A 14,938-nucleotide genomic window follows, 5' to 3' on the forward strand; every position below is an offset into this window, starting at 1 on the left:
TTTCCCTTCCAGTATTCTTCACGGTTTCTGGCATGTGGGTTAATCTACAGTTATCTCATTCTTCCTTTAATATTCTTTGTCTTATTTTATTTTGATGCATATTTTCCTTCTCTCTCTCTTCTTTTCTTTTTTTTTTTGGGAGAGGTTTTTGCAATAGGGCACTTGCGCTTGCCAGACAGAGAGAGACAGAGAGATAGAAAGCGAGAAATCACCCCCCATGGCAGATGGTCACACCACAATCCTTTCTCCTCTATTCTCCTCTCAGGATCTTGGTCATGCACGCACACACGCCCGGCGTAAGTTTTAAGCCTCCAGGTCCGGGACGCGAACCGCCGTCGACTATGTGGGAGTACAGAGACATAGCCATTACGCTAACCGCTGGTTCCCTTCTCTCTCTTTTTTTCTCTCCCTGTTTTTCCTTTTGTTGGATTCTGTGCAAAGGAAATGCCAATATTGTTTTATTAGTAAGAGAGATTGTCTAAACATTAGCTCTTGACCATGCCTAGTTAATTTAATTTACTTTTGGTCATCATTCCAGCTCCTCTCCTACTACATTCTGAAAGCCTTTTATTTAGTTCCTTTTATTTATTTTTCAATGTCTCTCTTAGTATCTCCACCTTCTCTTTCAGCCCCAGAGGACCTTTCTTTCTTCCTAGGGCCGGCTTCCTACTAGCTTTCACTCTGTGGCTTGTTTCACAGAGAACGCCCCCTATAGCATCTGCCTTCCTTTTATGATAACATGCATTTGACCATCTTAGTCAGAGAGTCATCCTATGGTCCACTTCTGTCAGAGGATGCTGCTTTGATTTCACTCTCCACAAATGAGACAGCTTCCTAAATTATATATGAAATGTAGATGATGTCTTGAGCTTCATGTAAAATGATTTCTTGACTGTCTCTAATCCTCCTTAGTGCCCTGCAGTATAAGTATTTGGCAGGCGACTTTTTAGTCTGTAAGATCCTCAGAGGCATGGATTTTTACACGCACCACATTCCAAACACAGGATGTCCCACAGAGTTAGGAATGAGCACATTCTCCCTTTCTCACTGTTCTACTTCATCACACGGCACGCTGTCAAGTTGAAAAAGACTTCAGCGTTCATCTCAGCACCCATCACACTGAGTCCTCTTGGAATCTTAGGCACAACACAGTGCCTGCCCAGAGTAACTGCTCAGTAACATTTGTGGGGGAGATGCAATTAAACACATGTCTTCTGCTCAAATCAGACATGTGTGTCTTAAAGACCCTTTAATCACTTTGCCAGAAGACTGGGGCTAAATCAGCCAGACAGCATTTGCATTTGTAATTTACAGATTGTTTGGAGCGTTACGATTTCAATTCATTTCTCTTTGCATAATGGATAGCATCAAAAATAGAAATTAGTGTAATGGTAATAAGGAATTTAGTCGGAATTAAAAATTGCTAAATTTCAATCCTCAGAGCAGAGGGCTCCACACACTGATATAACCACTGATTATATCATCTTTTAAAACAACATACAAAGTTCATCTTTTAAAATAGATTTCTATCAGTTAATGGGCAACAGCAATTTAATAATATATTGAACACATATGGACATAGAGAGGAACCATTTGGGTCTATTGTTTTGCCAATGTCTGTAAAATTCAGTCACTGAACTTACAAGTAAAAATATCAGGTGGGAGGAGTTCTTGGTTCTCTTCCCTCTCTTCACTCTCGCCCCTAGTTCAGAAAAATACTCACCTATATGACTGGGTCATATTTAATACACATTTTGGGCTGTGTTACTACTAGTGGGTGTGAGTGGGTCACTGCATCAAGAAATCAGACACATGAATATAGGACTTTTTCCTGCTTCTAGGTGTTATATCTAGCAAATTGGTTCTCACTTTTGCATTTTCTTCTCCCATATGTTCATAGCAGTTAAATCTATTCTATACCCTTAGGTTGTTGTCCTTAATCTTCAGTTTTTGGAATGGACCCTGACTCTTCATGATTATGGTCTTTGCCCACCCCTTGAACTGCTTTCGGTCATTCTGTGTAAAACTCCAACTTAATTCATTATGTCTTATTGGACCTGGTCCCAGTCCTAGCTCAGGTGCTGATGTGTCTTCCAGTATTGCCTTGGCATGGCCTTCGCAATAGAAATTATGCAATATTTACCAGCCAGTGTTTGTTGGAAGGGCTGCAGGGTGTGGAGATTGAAGTGGCCATAAGAGAGGGATCTGGAATTCAGAGTGGAGCTGCAGTGTTAGCCTCTTCAGCTTCATGCTTTTTTGGGCCTATTTCCAAATTTTATAGCAAATGAGTACAAAGTAAAAAAGTCAAGAAAGAATATAATTTCTTCTCACACCAATAAAAGCTTGGAAGCTCTTTTAATTTAGAAAAATTACAGAGTTTAAAATCTACCGGCCCTTAGATGAAGTAGCTTTGAGTTGTACTAATCAAAACAGGGTCCTGGGTTAATGTATTTTCTAGAGTCCATTATTTGAGGCTCCCATGACTTAATAAAAATTTCAGACTCATCTTCTGGCATTACTTAAGTGACTTGGTGGGAGGAGCAAGTTTAAAGAATTTCAGCCAAATTAGTCCAGTGACAGAGGGTCCCTGGAAATATCTGGGAACAGAGACTTTAAATGGTGGTTTCTGAAATGCATGACACCAAGGCATGTGTTTTCTAGAAGTATCAGCTCTTCAGTAACTCTGTTAGGGAGAGATCACTTTGGAAGAACAATGAGAAGTACTAAGTCATCACAAAACATGTTCTCTTCGCAAGCATAAAGATCAACGTAGCTTGGAGGGGAGAGTTGCTAGCATGTTGGACCATTCTTAAAGGTCAAGTGAGAAAGGGGCCTAGAATTGCCAGCCAGTAACAGAGGCTAAACACTAGTAGAATGTTGTCCCAGTGAAAAATGATAAGTAAATAGCCAGGTCGAATAGATGAAAGTATGGATAATTACATGGATATATCCTCTCCTGGTGAGGGAACAGAAGAAAAGGGTATAGGCTTCCTAAGAGCAGGACCCCCTTGCTTCAATTCTTTGTGTCTCCAGTAGCGGGCTTGTCCTAATATTAATAAACTTCAACAAATGTTTATGAATTAATAATTGAATTAACCACTGTCCACTTGATATCTCATGGGATACTTGAATTGAACTGCAGAAGCTGTTCAAAGGAAAAGGACAGGATTCCACAGGCTACTTAGAAACTAGAGTAACTATCAGAACTATACTTGATTAGCCAAAGGGTGAAGCACTTATTGGGTTAAGGGAAACAAGGTATATATCAGGCAGGCATGGGTAGTCTTATTCCTAGGAAGAGCAGATAAGCTTGACCTTGATAAACTGAACCCTTAACGTCTATACAAACCATCTCAAACTCCTTTTCACTTTTACTAGAATCTGGTGTTCAGAATGCAGTGAGTGAGTAAATGTGGGTGAAGCTAAAAACAATTTGAAAAATGAAAACCATTTTTGCACCCTAATAGTAATAATAATAATAAAACTTGCAAGACTTTTATACTATATTACTTTTTTGATTAATTTGTTACAGGATTATGATTTTATAAATATGTCATGGCTAATGTTCTGCCATTCAACTGATCTCCACTATGCATATATAATGCAAACTCCCCAGCCTGGCATAAAAGCTCTGTGTGGTATGCTATCAAATTAGCTACTTTTCCAGAGTCATCTCCAATTTTCTCAAATGTGATTAATGATTCAACTGCATTAAAGTTCTCTTTTAGGTCTTGGTTGAATTTGCATATGCCTTTTCCACTGTCTGTGAATTTGCTCCAAATCTGAGAAATTTTATTCATTTATAAAAATTCAATTCCAGTGTTTCTCCCTCATCACCAAATCTCTGAGGAGAATTAATTATTTCCCTCTCTGTGTTTCTGAATATATCTTTATTCTTAAAAAGCGCACGTTCCATTGTTTTATAACTACATCCTTTGTTGATCTTGTACTCTAGACTGCCAGCTCAAAATGGCAGAATTCAAGTCTGTGCTTTGTTTACTTCACCCTAGTTCAACAAATGGTCATTGGTTGGACAAAAACCCGCATACATATGTACTTATGATATATATAAGCTATAATTGCTCCGGTAATTAACATTTAATAAAACAACTTATACATAAATCTTTTAAAAATCACACTTTGAACTTGGTCCCCAAATGGTTTTGTCTACATTTAGTTATAATTCCATCTGGCAGATAGAGACCTGGGAAGAATAAAACCTCTTATACCTTTTAATTATAGCTTTGTAGTCTGCCATGAGAAATAATTTTTCTAGTCTAAAAGCCTGTGTTGAAAATGCCATGTTTTTGGTGATTTAATGAACGTTTTTAGATGTTAACAATTCTGTCAGCCCAAACTGAAAATGACTGTGTGAGAAATGAAAGCTTGCATAACTCTGACACCCGTTCTTCATGGCTCATTATTCTTCTGACTTTCATTCTGCAATGCGAAAGTAGGGTCAGTCTCAAAAAATTTAGGACAATTAAGAAAATTACTGTATGCAGATGTGACTTAGGGAGTGAGAATAACTAACTTTTTAAAAGACTGTATTACACAAAATAAGTAGGATGGTGAAGACTCCACAGATGTTTTATGGCTTGAGGCAACTTTTAAGTTAGTTACTCATGATAAGGGCTTCTTCCAGGGTTTGCCCATTTCTTTTGACCCTTTCCTGAGCACTTTGAAACTTTCTCTTTGACTACATTCCTCAGGGAGTGTAAGAAATCCTAGGCATATTTTCTGAAGTTCTTTGAGTTCCTATCTCAAACACATCCAAGGGGATGAAAATATTGTCACTGACCCTTATACCTGTGAATCCTGCTCAACTCCAAACCGTACACTCTGGTTTTATAACTTTCAAACTTTGTGGAAACAACTTTCTTTTTTCCCACCAAGGAAAAGAAAAAAAAAAGGGGAAGAGAAGGAAATGAGATAATAGGCATCTAGGTAATAAAGGAATGAGGTATATGCTAATTTAAGTAATATTTGTCTAGTAATTAGCCATTCTCTTCTACAGCAACAGATAAAGGAGAATGTAAATAGAGTAGAAAGTTTTCTTTTCTTCTTTGTATATCAATTTCAATAAATATCTATTAACTGCCTGCTGTGTGCTAGGCATTGGATTAGGCTGGATAATAGCAATATCGCTTAATAGAATTTATATTCTAGCTCAGAAGTCAGACACATAGACAGATAATGATGATGAGATGGGTTAAGTACCATCATATAATTTCATGTGTAAAGTGTCTTGGGATCCTTGTGGAAGGAGGCATATAATTTTAGTATGAATTAAATCTTGAGCCAGATAGATCAACTTGATCTTGATAAATTGAACCTTTAAAGTCCATACAATCAAAGTCAACAAATATCCCTTCTTGTAGTTTCTAAACGTTATTGGGATTCAAACAATCATTTTTTTTCCTCTGTGCTCTCCATTTCACAGGAGACAGAAAGATGTTGAATAACTTAATTTAGTTTTCACAAATGTATTTTTCCTGCCTGGTGTTTATGATTGTCCTTTGAAAATAAAGACTATTCAAAATTATAAATCAAAACTTTGCTTACATATATATTTGTTATGAAGAAGAATGTTTCTTATCATAGATAGACTCCCAAGCCTCAATTATGTGCTAGCACACAAACAGTATTTTAAATCTGGATACTGTTTTAAAATAAAATATGCATAGATTTTAATCTTGTGGAAGTTCAAATTATATGAAAAATGAAAAGTTCAGATAATGATTGAACATCTGATTTTGTTATTAGCAGTTTTTTTTTAAATAAATAGGTTTCCATTATTCTGTTAACAACATTCTTTTAGGAAGTTACAGGTTGTGTTTAGTCTTTAACTCTGCCATATAAATGACATTTAGCATCTTGTCTTCTACATAGTAGGTGTAATCCTTATTTGTAAAATTAAATCTAAAATTCCTAAAATTATAACAAATATTTATGTCAATTTAAAGCTAAGACACTCTGAGATATACCTTTATTCATAACCTTTTGCCTGTGTTCCTCAATATAATCAGATATAACAAGATGTGTCATTGTTCGGGAAATTGAGGCTTAGTCTACAGGTAGAGCTTTAACTTTGAAACGGCAGTAATTCTCTGACTTGGTCTCTCTGACCAAGTGGTCCTTTTCCAGAAGAAAATCTAGGTCTCTGTACAGTTTCCTTTAAGAATATTCCCCCTTTTCCATGGATTATGGAAACCATTTCCATTTAAGAAGTTACTCTTTAAGTGAGAATTTTTTATTCTAGTTTCTGAATCAGACTAAAGTTCTGGAGCAAAAATATACCTAATTAATTTAAAAAATTACATATGTATGAAATAAATAATAATATATGAAAATATTTAAAATTATATTTTTATGGAACTCTTATTTCTATCTATTCTATCTATCATCTATCTCTATCTATTTATCATCTCTCAACTATCAATCACAATGATTCCATGGGTAATATTAGATCACCAAAAATGTCATGACACATTTTTCTATGCAAAAATGCATCACAACTTTCCAGACGATCCAATAGAATCTACTGTTATTTCTATTTTACATAAATGTATCCTTAGGACATAGGAAACTAAGACTCAAAGAAGTTCAGTAACTCTACCAAGTTATGAAAGTATTAAGTGGCAGAACTAAAATTCAAGTTCAGACAGTCTGGCTCCAGAGTGTATGCCTTTAACCACTACTTTATAAGCCTTGAGCAACAAGACCCGAGAGGAAAGAGAAATGTCAATTTCTCTGATTGGCTAATTTTTCTCTGTATAGATTTTGAGAGATTTGTTCAAGGTTATTGATATGGCAGAAAATGGACAGAAAAAGGAACATTTGTTGTGCATGTATTATGGGGCAAGTATGGTGTTAGGTACTTTTCATACATATTTCCTGGTTTGTTTATTGTGCTCTATGAAGTCATTCAATATTATCCTAGCATTAGTAGTTGAAAACTTGGGCTCTGGGCTTTCAAATCATTTGTAAAGGACACAACAACTAGTAAGAAATAAACCAGGATTTAAAAGAAGTTCTGTGTGCTTCCTCTACTCCATAAACTTGCAAGTTTATAGATCAAATCACAGATGACAGTTCATGAGATACTAACTTTTTGTAACCAGAAACCCTCTCTAAAAATATTATTAGAATTTAAAGCTACTCAGAGTCAATGTTTCTGCAAAGAGGATAAATAGGAATATTTTACCTCCTGTCACTGACCTATGAAAGGAGATATAACCCAGGCCTTGCATCCTACCTTGACAAATATTGTCCTGAAGTAAGATTTGTAGTTTCCACGTCCATGCAGTTCATCGTGCTGGGAATGAGAGCAAGTTCTGGCTGGATCATGGTGGCTGTGGCTATAGCTCTTGCGACCAACTCCATGGCATCTTGAACGTAGTACTCAAACACAGACTGTGTTGTTTTTCCATGAGCAATGAGCCCTAAGGGCAGGCCTTCTGTCCTCAGTTCTTCTACATTCTGAGAATCTCCCAACACCCAATGAAGCCCGGGGGGTGTTACCCCAAACTGGGTGGTAATTTCAAAAATCCGCCGGATACTTTCCATGTCACAGCCAAACATCACCATTGTGGGTGTGCTGTTCTTAATACTTTCAAGCTGTACCTGCAGGAAGTTCAATAGGTCCTCAGTGGAGGAGAGGTTAGCAGTGATATTGATGATAGACCCGAGATGGAACTTGGAATTATTCTGGGTAAGGAGGAGGAAGTCAGTGATGTTCCAGTCTTCCTGGCACAGCAACAAGCTAAAATTGTACCAGTTGTTCATGGTCAGGATTGAGACAGTGACATCAGCATCAGAACTTAATGAATTTTCTAAACTCAGTTGTAGGTGAAGGGGATTCTGTATTTAAAGATACGAAAAAGAAGAATTAGACAGCATTGGCCAAAGACTGTAACATAGGGTACTTTTTTGCTTTTTTTATGGACCCTCAAGCTTTAATTTTCCCTGTGATAGTCAAATACCTTTGGGATAAAATTCCCATACTTTGCAAAATTATACCTCCTATCTAATGAAACTATTGATTTCTTACAACTGATTTTTTTGATAAGTTTTGCTAAAAGTACCAGAGGGAAGATGGTTCTTGGCATAAATATCAAGAATGACACAGCCAGACATTTGATCTTAGGTTTTTATCCAGATTGCCTACTTCCTTAGAGACAGTTCCCTTTATGCACCCCATTTTTTAGTATGGCTAAGTAACTTATCTCTTAAGCTTTACTGTCAGGTGAAATAATAAAAGTTGCCTTGGCTTTTCTTTTCAAATTAATGGCATGCACAGGAATGCATGTAGATGGGACACATGGACTGTAGTATGACAAATATAGTATAATCCTTGATTTGATTATTGCACACTGCATGTATGTTTTGAAAATCCATATACTTCACAGAGATGTACAACAATGAAATGTAAATAAGAAATGATAAACAATCAAAAACTGAAAAGAAAATGAAAACAAAACATTCAGGGGGCCAGCAGGTGGCATGGTGGTTAAGGCACTGGAACTCCTACATAACTGACTGTGGTTTGAGTTCTGGACTTGGTGACTTGCTTTCTCACTCTCTGGTGAGTGTGCATGTCCTATAGAAAATTTCAAAAAAAATCATAAATAAAATTAAATAATTCTTTAAAAAAAGCATTCAGGTAGGGAACAGAAGACAAAGGAAAAAGAAATAGGGGAATGCTTCATAAGAATCAATTCTCTAGAGACAAATTTCTCCTAAAACTAAAACCATGCTGCCAAAGGCTGTATGTCAAATTATACATGATTTGAGTGATCTGCATAATTTTCACTTCATAGTTCATTGGTCCAAAAATATATACAGAATGTATATTGTTTATTTTGCTAAAGTCTTGAAGAAGCCCTTTTAGGTTATTGTGAAACTATATATATTATGGAAGGGTTTATTAAAACACTTAGTACTTTTAGTTATCATTCAGGGAATATGTATGTGTACATGTATTTGACAGATGAAAATTGTACATATTTATGGTGTTTAAAAAACAAAACACACTACTTTTTTTTTTTTTGGAGAGGTTTTTGCTATAGGGGGTGGGTGCTCGCCAGAAAGATAGAGAGACAGCGAGACAGAAAGTGAGAAATTACACCCTGGGGGGATGGCCATGCTGCAATCCCCTCTCCTGCATTCTCCTCTCAGGATCTTGAGCACACACACACATGCGCCCAGCATGAGTTTAAACCTCTGGGTCTGGGACCAGAACCGTGGTCAACTACATGGGAGTCCAGTGACATAGCCACTGACATTACCCCAACTGCTGGTCCCCACACTGAAAATATTAACAACACAGAAATTTGTTTTGTTTTTAGGTTTTTGCCAAAGGATGCATGTGCTCACCAGAGAGAGAGAGACAGTGAGAGGGAAAGTGTGAAATCCCCTCCCCCGCTAGGAGATAGCCATGCTACACTCCCTTCTCTTCCATTCTCCTCTTGGGAGATTTTCAAGCCATCAGTTCTGGGACTCAGACCACTGTCGGTCATGTAGGAGTCCAGTGCCTTACCAACCATGCTGCCTGTTAGTTCCCACAGTAATCTTAACATAGTGCAGGTACCTATATAAGAATGATGTGAAAGATGGATACATCACAGCTTCCCAAACATCAACCCTTTGAGGAAGGCGCTTTTGAAATATATGAATAATTAGCAATACATACACCAAAATTAAGCATATAATTCAATGTTGAAGCCTTGATTACATTTCTGCATATACTGAGCGTGAAGTATGGTTGTGAAATGTGTGCCATTAAACACATTTATGTTCCTTCCATCACAGTTTTTTCTTTCTTTCTTCTGTGTCCTCCTGAGAGGAGAGTGGAGAAGGAATTGCATTGTGGCCATGCCCCTGGGGGGTGATTTCTCACTTTCTCTTTCTCTCTCTCTGTCTTTCTTTTGTGAGTGCCTGCCCCTATGGCAAAAACAAACAAACAAACAAAAAACCTTTAAGTTTTTTTTTTGCTATAGGGCAGGTGTGCTCCCTTGGAGAGACATAGAGAGAGGGAAGGTGAGCAATCACTTTCCTCAGGGGATTTGGCCACATGCAGTCTCTTCTCTATTCTCCTCTCAGGATTTTAGGCAACCACACACAAATGTGTTTTTCTTTTTCTTTTCTTTTTTTTTTTGGAGAGTTTTTTTTTTTTTTTTCACTATATGGCGTGTGCGCTCACCAGACAGACAGAGACGGAGAGACAGAAAGCGAGAAATCACCCCCCAGGGGGGATGGTCACGCCGCAATCCCTTTTCCTCCATTCCCCTCTCGGGATCTTGGGCACGCACGCACACGTGCCCGGCGTGAATTTTAAGCCACCGGGTCCGGGACGTGAACCGCGGTCGACTACGTGGGAGTCCAGCGACATAGCCATTATGCTAACTGCTGGTTCCCTCTTTTTCTTTTTTAAAGAATTATTTATTTAATTTAATTTATTTATTATTAATATTCTTTTTTTCACACAAGTTTGCCAGAGAAGTGAGAGAGAGAGAGAGAAAGAGTGAGAAAGCAAGCCGCCAGGTCCAGGACTTGAACCACAGTCACCCATTTGGGAATTCCAGAGCCTTAACCACCATGCCACCTGCTGGACCCACAATTGTGTTTTTCAAGCCACTGAGTCCAGGACTTGAACTGCTCAGTTGGTCCTGTGGGATTCAGCTCCCTTAACCACCACACCACTGGCTCTGCACGATTTTATGTACTTATGGAACTGACCAACTCATTGAAAGGAGGGTACCTTATTTGAAAAGTCACAAATTATTAATCATTTAGGTGAGGCCGAAATATTCTTTCAATGAATAAATCTGTTAATTGTTCTCAAGGACTGGCATTTGACATACTGGTCGTTTAACACTGACATTCTAGAACACTTATATCAGTGCTTTATACCTGTTAGATGCATAGTAAATATTGGTTGAATCGAACTAAGTATATTCGCTTTGGGAACTATCAGACTATTTTTGAGAGCCAAACATTCAGGTCAATAGCATGTTGAGAAATGAGAAAGGCTTTCTTGGTAAAATTTCAAGCTCTTACATAAAAAGAAAGAAGTGTGGCTTCCCCCTACCCATGAAAAAAAAAATGAGTAACAAGAAATAGGATTTGAATGAAGGATTGAAATAATTTTGATATATAGAATATGGAATGAGGATTCCAGGTTTTTCAGGAGGGAAATCATGACCACAGGCAGGGAAAGAGAATGCTCACGGTGGTAGATATGACAAGGTCTTAAACTTTATTCCAAGAATTTGATTTTTGTCCTTTCAAAGTAAGCTTTTGAGCAATGATGATAAATGATAAATCAATAATGATAAAATCAAAGTTTAGAAGGTTTGTCTCTGCATGGTGCTATGGTTTGAATGTATTTCCCACAGTTCATATGCTAGGAATTTAATCCCCAGTGCAACTGTGTTGAGAGGTGAGACCACTAAGGGGAGTAGATCATAAGAGCTTTGCCTTCACACATGTATTCATGCTATCATTGTGAGAATAGTTCCTAATAACTGGCTAAGTTCAGCCCCCTTCCTCCTCTCTCTAGTGTTCTTTTGCCTTCCCTCCTTCTGCTTTGAAATAATGTAGCAAGAAGGCCCTTGCCAGATACTAGCACTTCGAAACATGGAATAATGTATCAATAAGGCCCTTGCCAGATACTAGCACTTCGAAACAGAATTTCCCAGTCTCCCAAATTGTGAGAAATTTCTTTTTTTTATAAATTGCCTGGTCCACGGTATTGTTTAATAGTAGCACAAGATAGTCTAAGGTAGGCAATATTCAACAGGGAGAGGGAAGAAAAATCCTTCCAGGATTTTTATGAGGTGCTAAGTAAGTGTTTAAACTGGAAGCTAGTGTTAGTAATGATAAGGAGGGCAATGAGAAAAAAAATTTTTTTAATGTAGTAAGAACTTGGTGGCAAGATCAGATATGAAAGGCAAGAGAGAGAAAACTGTTAAAAACCAAGAGACAATACCCAGTAGTTAGCTCCTGGTTTCCAGGCTCAAGATGCTAGACAACACTTGAAGTGGGGAAGGGAAGCTCTACTTCCTCACGCCTCCTTGTGGTTTATATAAATTGCTCTAGAGAGTTCTTTCTGCCCTTCTCTTTTAACTTTCTTCCTTTTCGGCTTCCTTTTTATTTCTTGCTCTGCCTTAACCGTCTCCCAGAAGCAAAGAGCAGTGGAAAGCAGGCTCTACATGAAGCTAGCAGGAACAAATTATTCCCAACTGTTTTCTTGGCTTCAGTTCCCTATCAGGTTGCCAGTTTTCTTTCTAAAACACAAATATTACCATATCATTCTCCTGCACCATAACCTCCAAGTCACCCATAGGACACATTTCAAAATCAATAGTACGGCTTAGGATGCCATTTCTATCTCATCTTTAACTTTATTTCCAACCCTTCAAACATGCTGCAGAAGACCAGAATGTAACACACCAAAATATTTGGCATAAGGATTAATTTGAGCTGATTATCAAGAAATTTCAGGCACAGGGGAAGCTCTGCAAACAGATAAGTTTTATTAGGGACATTTACATTCATAAAGGAAATCTGCGTCTGTAAGGGTATCTCCTTTTTAATACCAGCAAGAACATTATAATTACGTGTATATAGTTAGTTAAAAAGGTGGTCTAATTTTGACCATCCATTCTTATTTGACTAGATACTATCGTTCTGGTTTTAGATAAATGACTGGTGCCACTCCTTGCTTCTATATTCCCTCTGTTTTATTCTGCGTTGTCCTCTTAAGTAATGTCTGCAATTTTCTTTCTTTCTTTTTTTTTTTTTTTCAGAGAGATTTTTGCTATAGGGCGTGCGCACTCACCAGAGAGACAGCAAGTAAGAAATCACTCCCTAGAGGAGATGGCCATGCTGCAATTCCTTCTCCTCCATCCTCCTCTCGGGATTTGGGCACACATGCATATGAGCCTGGCATGAATTTAAGCTGCTGGGTCCGGGACTCAAACTGTGGTTGACTATGTGGGAGTCCAACAACATGACCACTATGCCATCCGCTGGTCCCTACAATGTTCTTATTTAAGTCCCAAACTTCCCTTGATGGTGGGATTCCTGTCTTCAGCAAACTGAGCTTTTCCTTTTTTCTTTTGAGAGGCAGTATAGTGGGCAGGGCAACATATGCTTATTCTGGCTCCGTCATTTATGAGTCCCATGGCCTTCTACAAGTCCTTCAGCCTCTCTGAGTCATACATTCCTCATTCTCAAATGAGGACACTACCACCTTCTACCTTACAGATTCATGATGTGAATTAAACATGAGTCAGTGTTACGCATAGAAAGTGTCTGGCAGAGTGAGGGCCTAGTAGTAGAAGCTGCTACAATTTGCTTAGAGTTTAGATACTGTATTGAAAGTGCTTGTTTTAGTGACTGCAATACACAATTTTTTTAAAACTATTGCTCTTTCTTGTTATTCTTGGCTATTTTTCTCAAAATGGTCTCAGCAATAGATATTTCACAAATAGCAATTATACCAGCTCCTTAGCAGGAAAGCAGAACCTCTACCTCATGTTGTGAGAGGCTATTTATGTGGGAGGTATTATGTTCACAGCAGATCTCCCCACCTTCCTACTCCTCTCTCAAACTCTTGTTTCTTTGATAACACGTTGCAGTTATCAAAGTTCCAGTGTAGGCACAGAGGCACACATGCCCGGCGTGTTTTAATCTGCCAGGTCTGGGACTTGAACCATTGTCAATTATGTGGGAGTCCAGTGACGTAACCACTACACTTCACAAGTGAAGGAATTTTTGATGCCAACTGCTGGAGATACTCCATCAATCTGTTCTCCCAGAAAGAACGGATTCAGCTATTTTCTGGATCAGTGGAAGTTTTGAAAACAGAATTGGCTGCTGTAAAGAGCCTGCAGAGAGCTTTGAGATATCCACTGGGAGAAGAAAAGAGGTAATAAAACTGGGTTGACTTTAAGAGTGGAGAGAAGCTGAAATTCTCTCAACTCTTTCCTGGGCAAGCAAACCCAAATGAGCTAGGCCAAAGCTCAGAAAGCTCAAGTGAGCATAACATTTCCACTACTTTGAAGAGATGCAATTTTCTTCCTTTCTGAAGTCTGCTGATTAGTGAACATGTTCAAGGGGCTCAGAACAGGCTTTCCACTCAGCTATTACTTTTTCTTAACCAAAGAAAGTGAAGGAGGTTTTCTGTTTCTCTTTATTTCACACCTCATTTGACCTATATTATAGAGAAGTCTTTTTTTTTTTTTCTAAAAATTAAAACCCATTATTTTAGGAACTCAGGCTTTTAAATAAATTACCTGTTTTTATTGTGCCATTAAAGATTCAGGCAAACATGAGGCATAGTACCTACCCAGAAATCATAACCTAATAATAATTACACGAACAAAGAGCGAATACCTACTGTCTTCCTGGTGCATTATGCATATTGTCTTATTTCATCCTTCCAATGACTTTCTGCAGTGACTACAACGATCAGCCTCCTTTAATAGATAACCAAATTGACGCTCAGAAAGACTAATTTTCTCAAGGTGCCGTAGCTAGTAAGAAATGGAATCTGGATTCAAAATTTCAATGTGTTGGACTTGAAAACCTGTGCTTTTATAACCATTACTTCTGTTTCCAGTGCTTGATAACAGCAACACGTGAAGTAGGCCCTTGACATTTGTAGATTAATTTAATTTACAGTTCCAATTATTTGCCAGTAATCCTAAATACCCATGGAAGGAAATCACTTTTAAGATGTGTTGTGGTATCCGCCCCCCCTCTCTGGGAGGAGGGGGTGATTTTTTTGCTTTATGTTTCTCTGTCTCTGTCTCTCTGTTGAGTGCACAGAATTTATAGTTAAAAAAAAAACTCTCGAAAAAGGAAAAAATAAGGTATGTCATAGCATAAATGAGAATCACATGTCCTGGCAGACTGGTACATAGAGACC

At 37.9% G+C, this 14,938-nt stretch overlaps 1 protein-coding gene across 1 annotated transcript in view; it reads right to left on the reverse strand.

Annotated features, from left to right (window-relative positions):
• Nucleotides 1–14,938, reverse strand: part of GRIN3A (glutamate ionotropic receptor NMDA type subunit 3A) — a 180,240-nt gene that overhangs the window by 119,829 nt on the left and 45,473 nt on the right. Inside the window, exon 2 of the mRNA XM_006145562.2 lies at nucleotides 7,259–7,863. Within this exon, the coding sequence (XP_006145624.1) occupies nucleotides 7,259–7,863 (605 nt within the window). The remainder of the gene's footprint in view (nucleotides 1–7,258; nucleotides 7,864–14,938) is intronic.

This window comes from Tupaia chinensis, unplaced genomic scaffold (genome assembly GCF_000334495.1).
Source record: "Tupaia chinensis unplaced genomic scaffold, TupChi_1.0 Scaffold000153_1, whole genome shotgun sequence".
In the NCBI taxonomy this organism is placed as follows: Eukaryota; Metazoa; Chordata; class Mammalia; order Scandentia; family Tupaiidae; genus Tupaia; species Tupaia belangeri.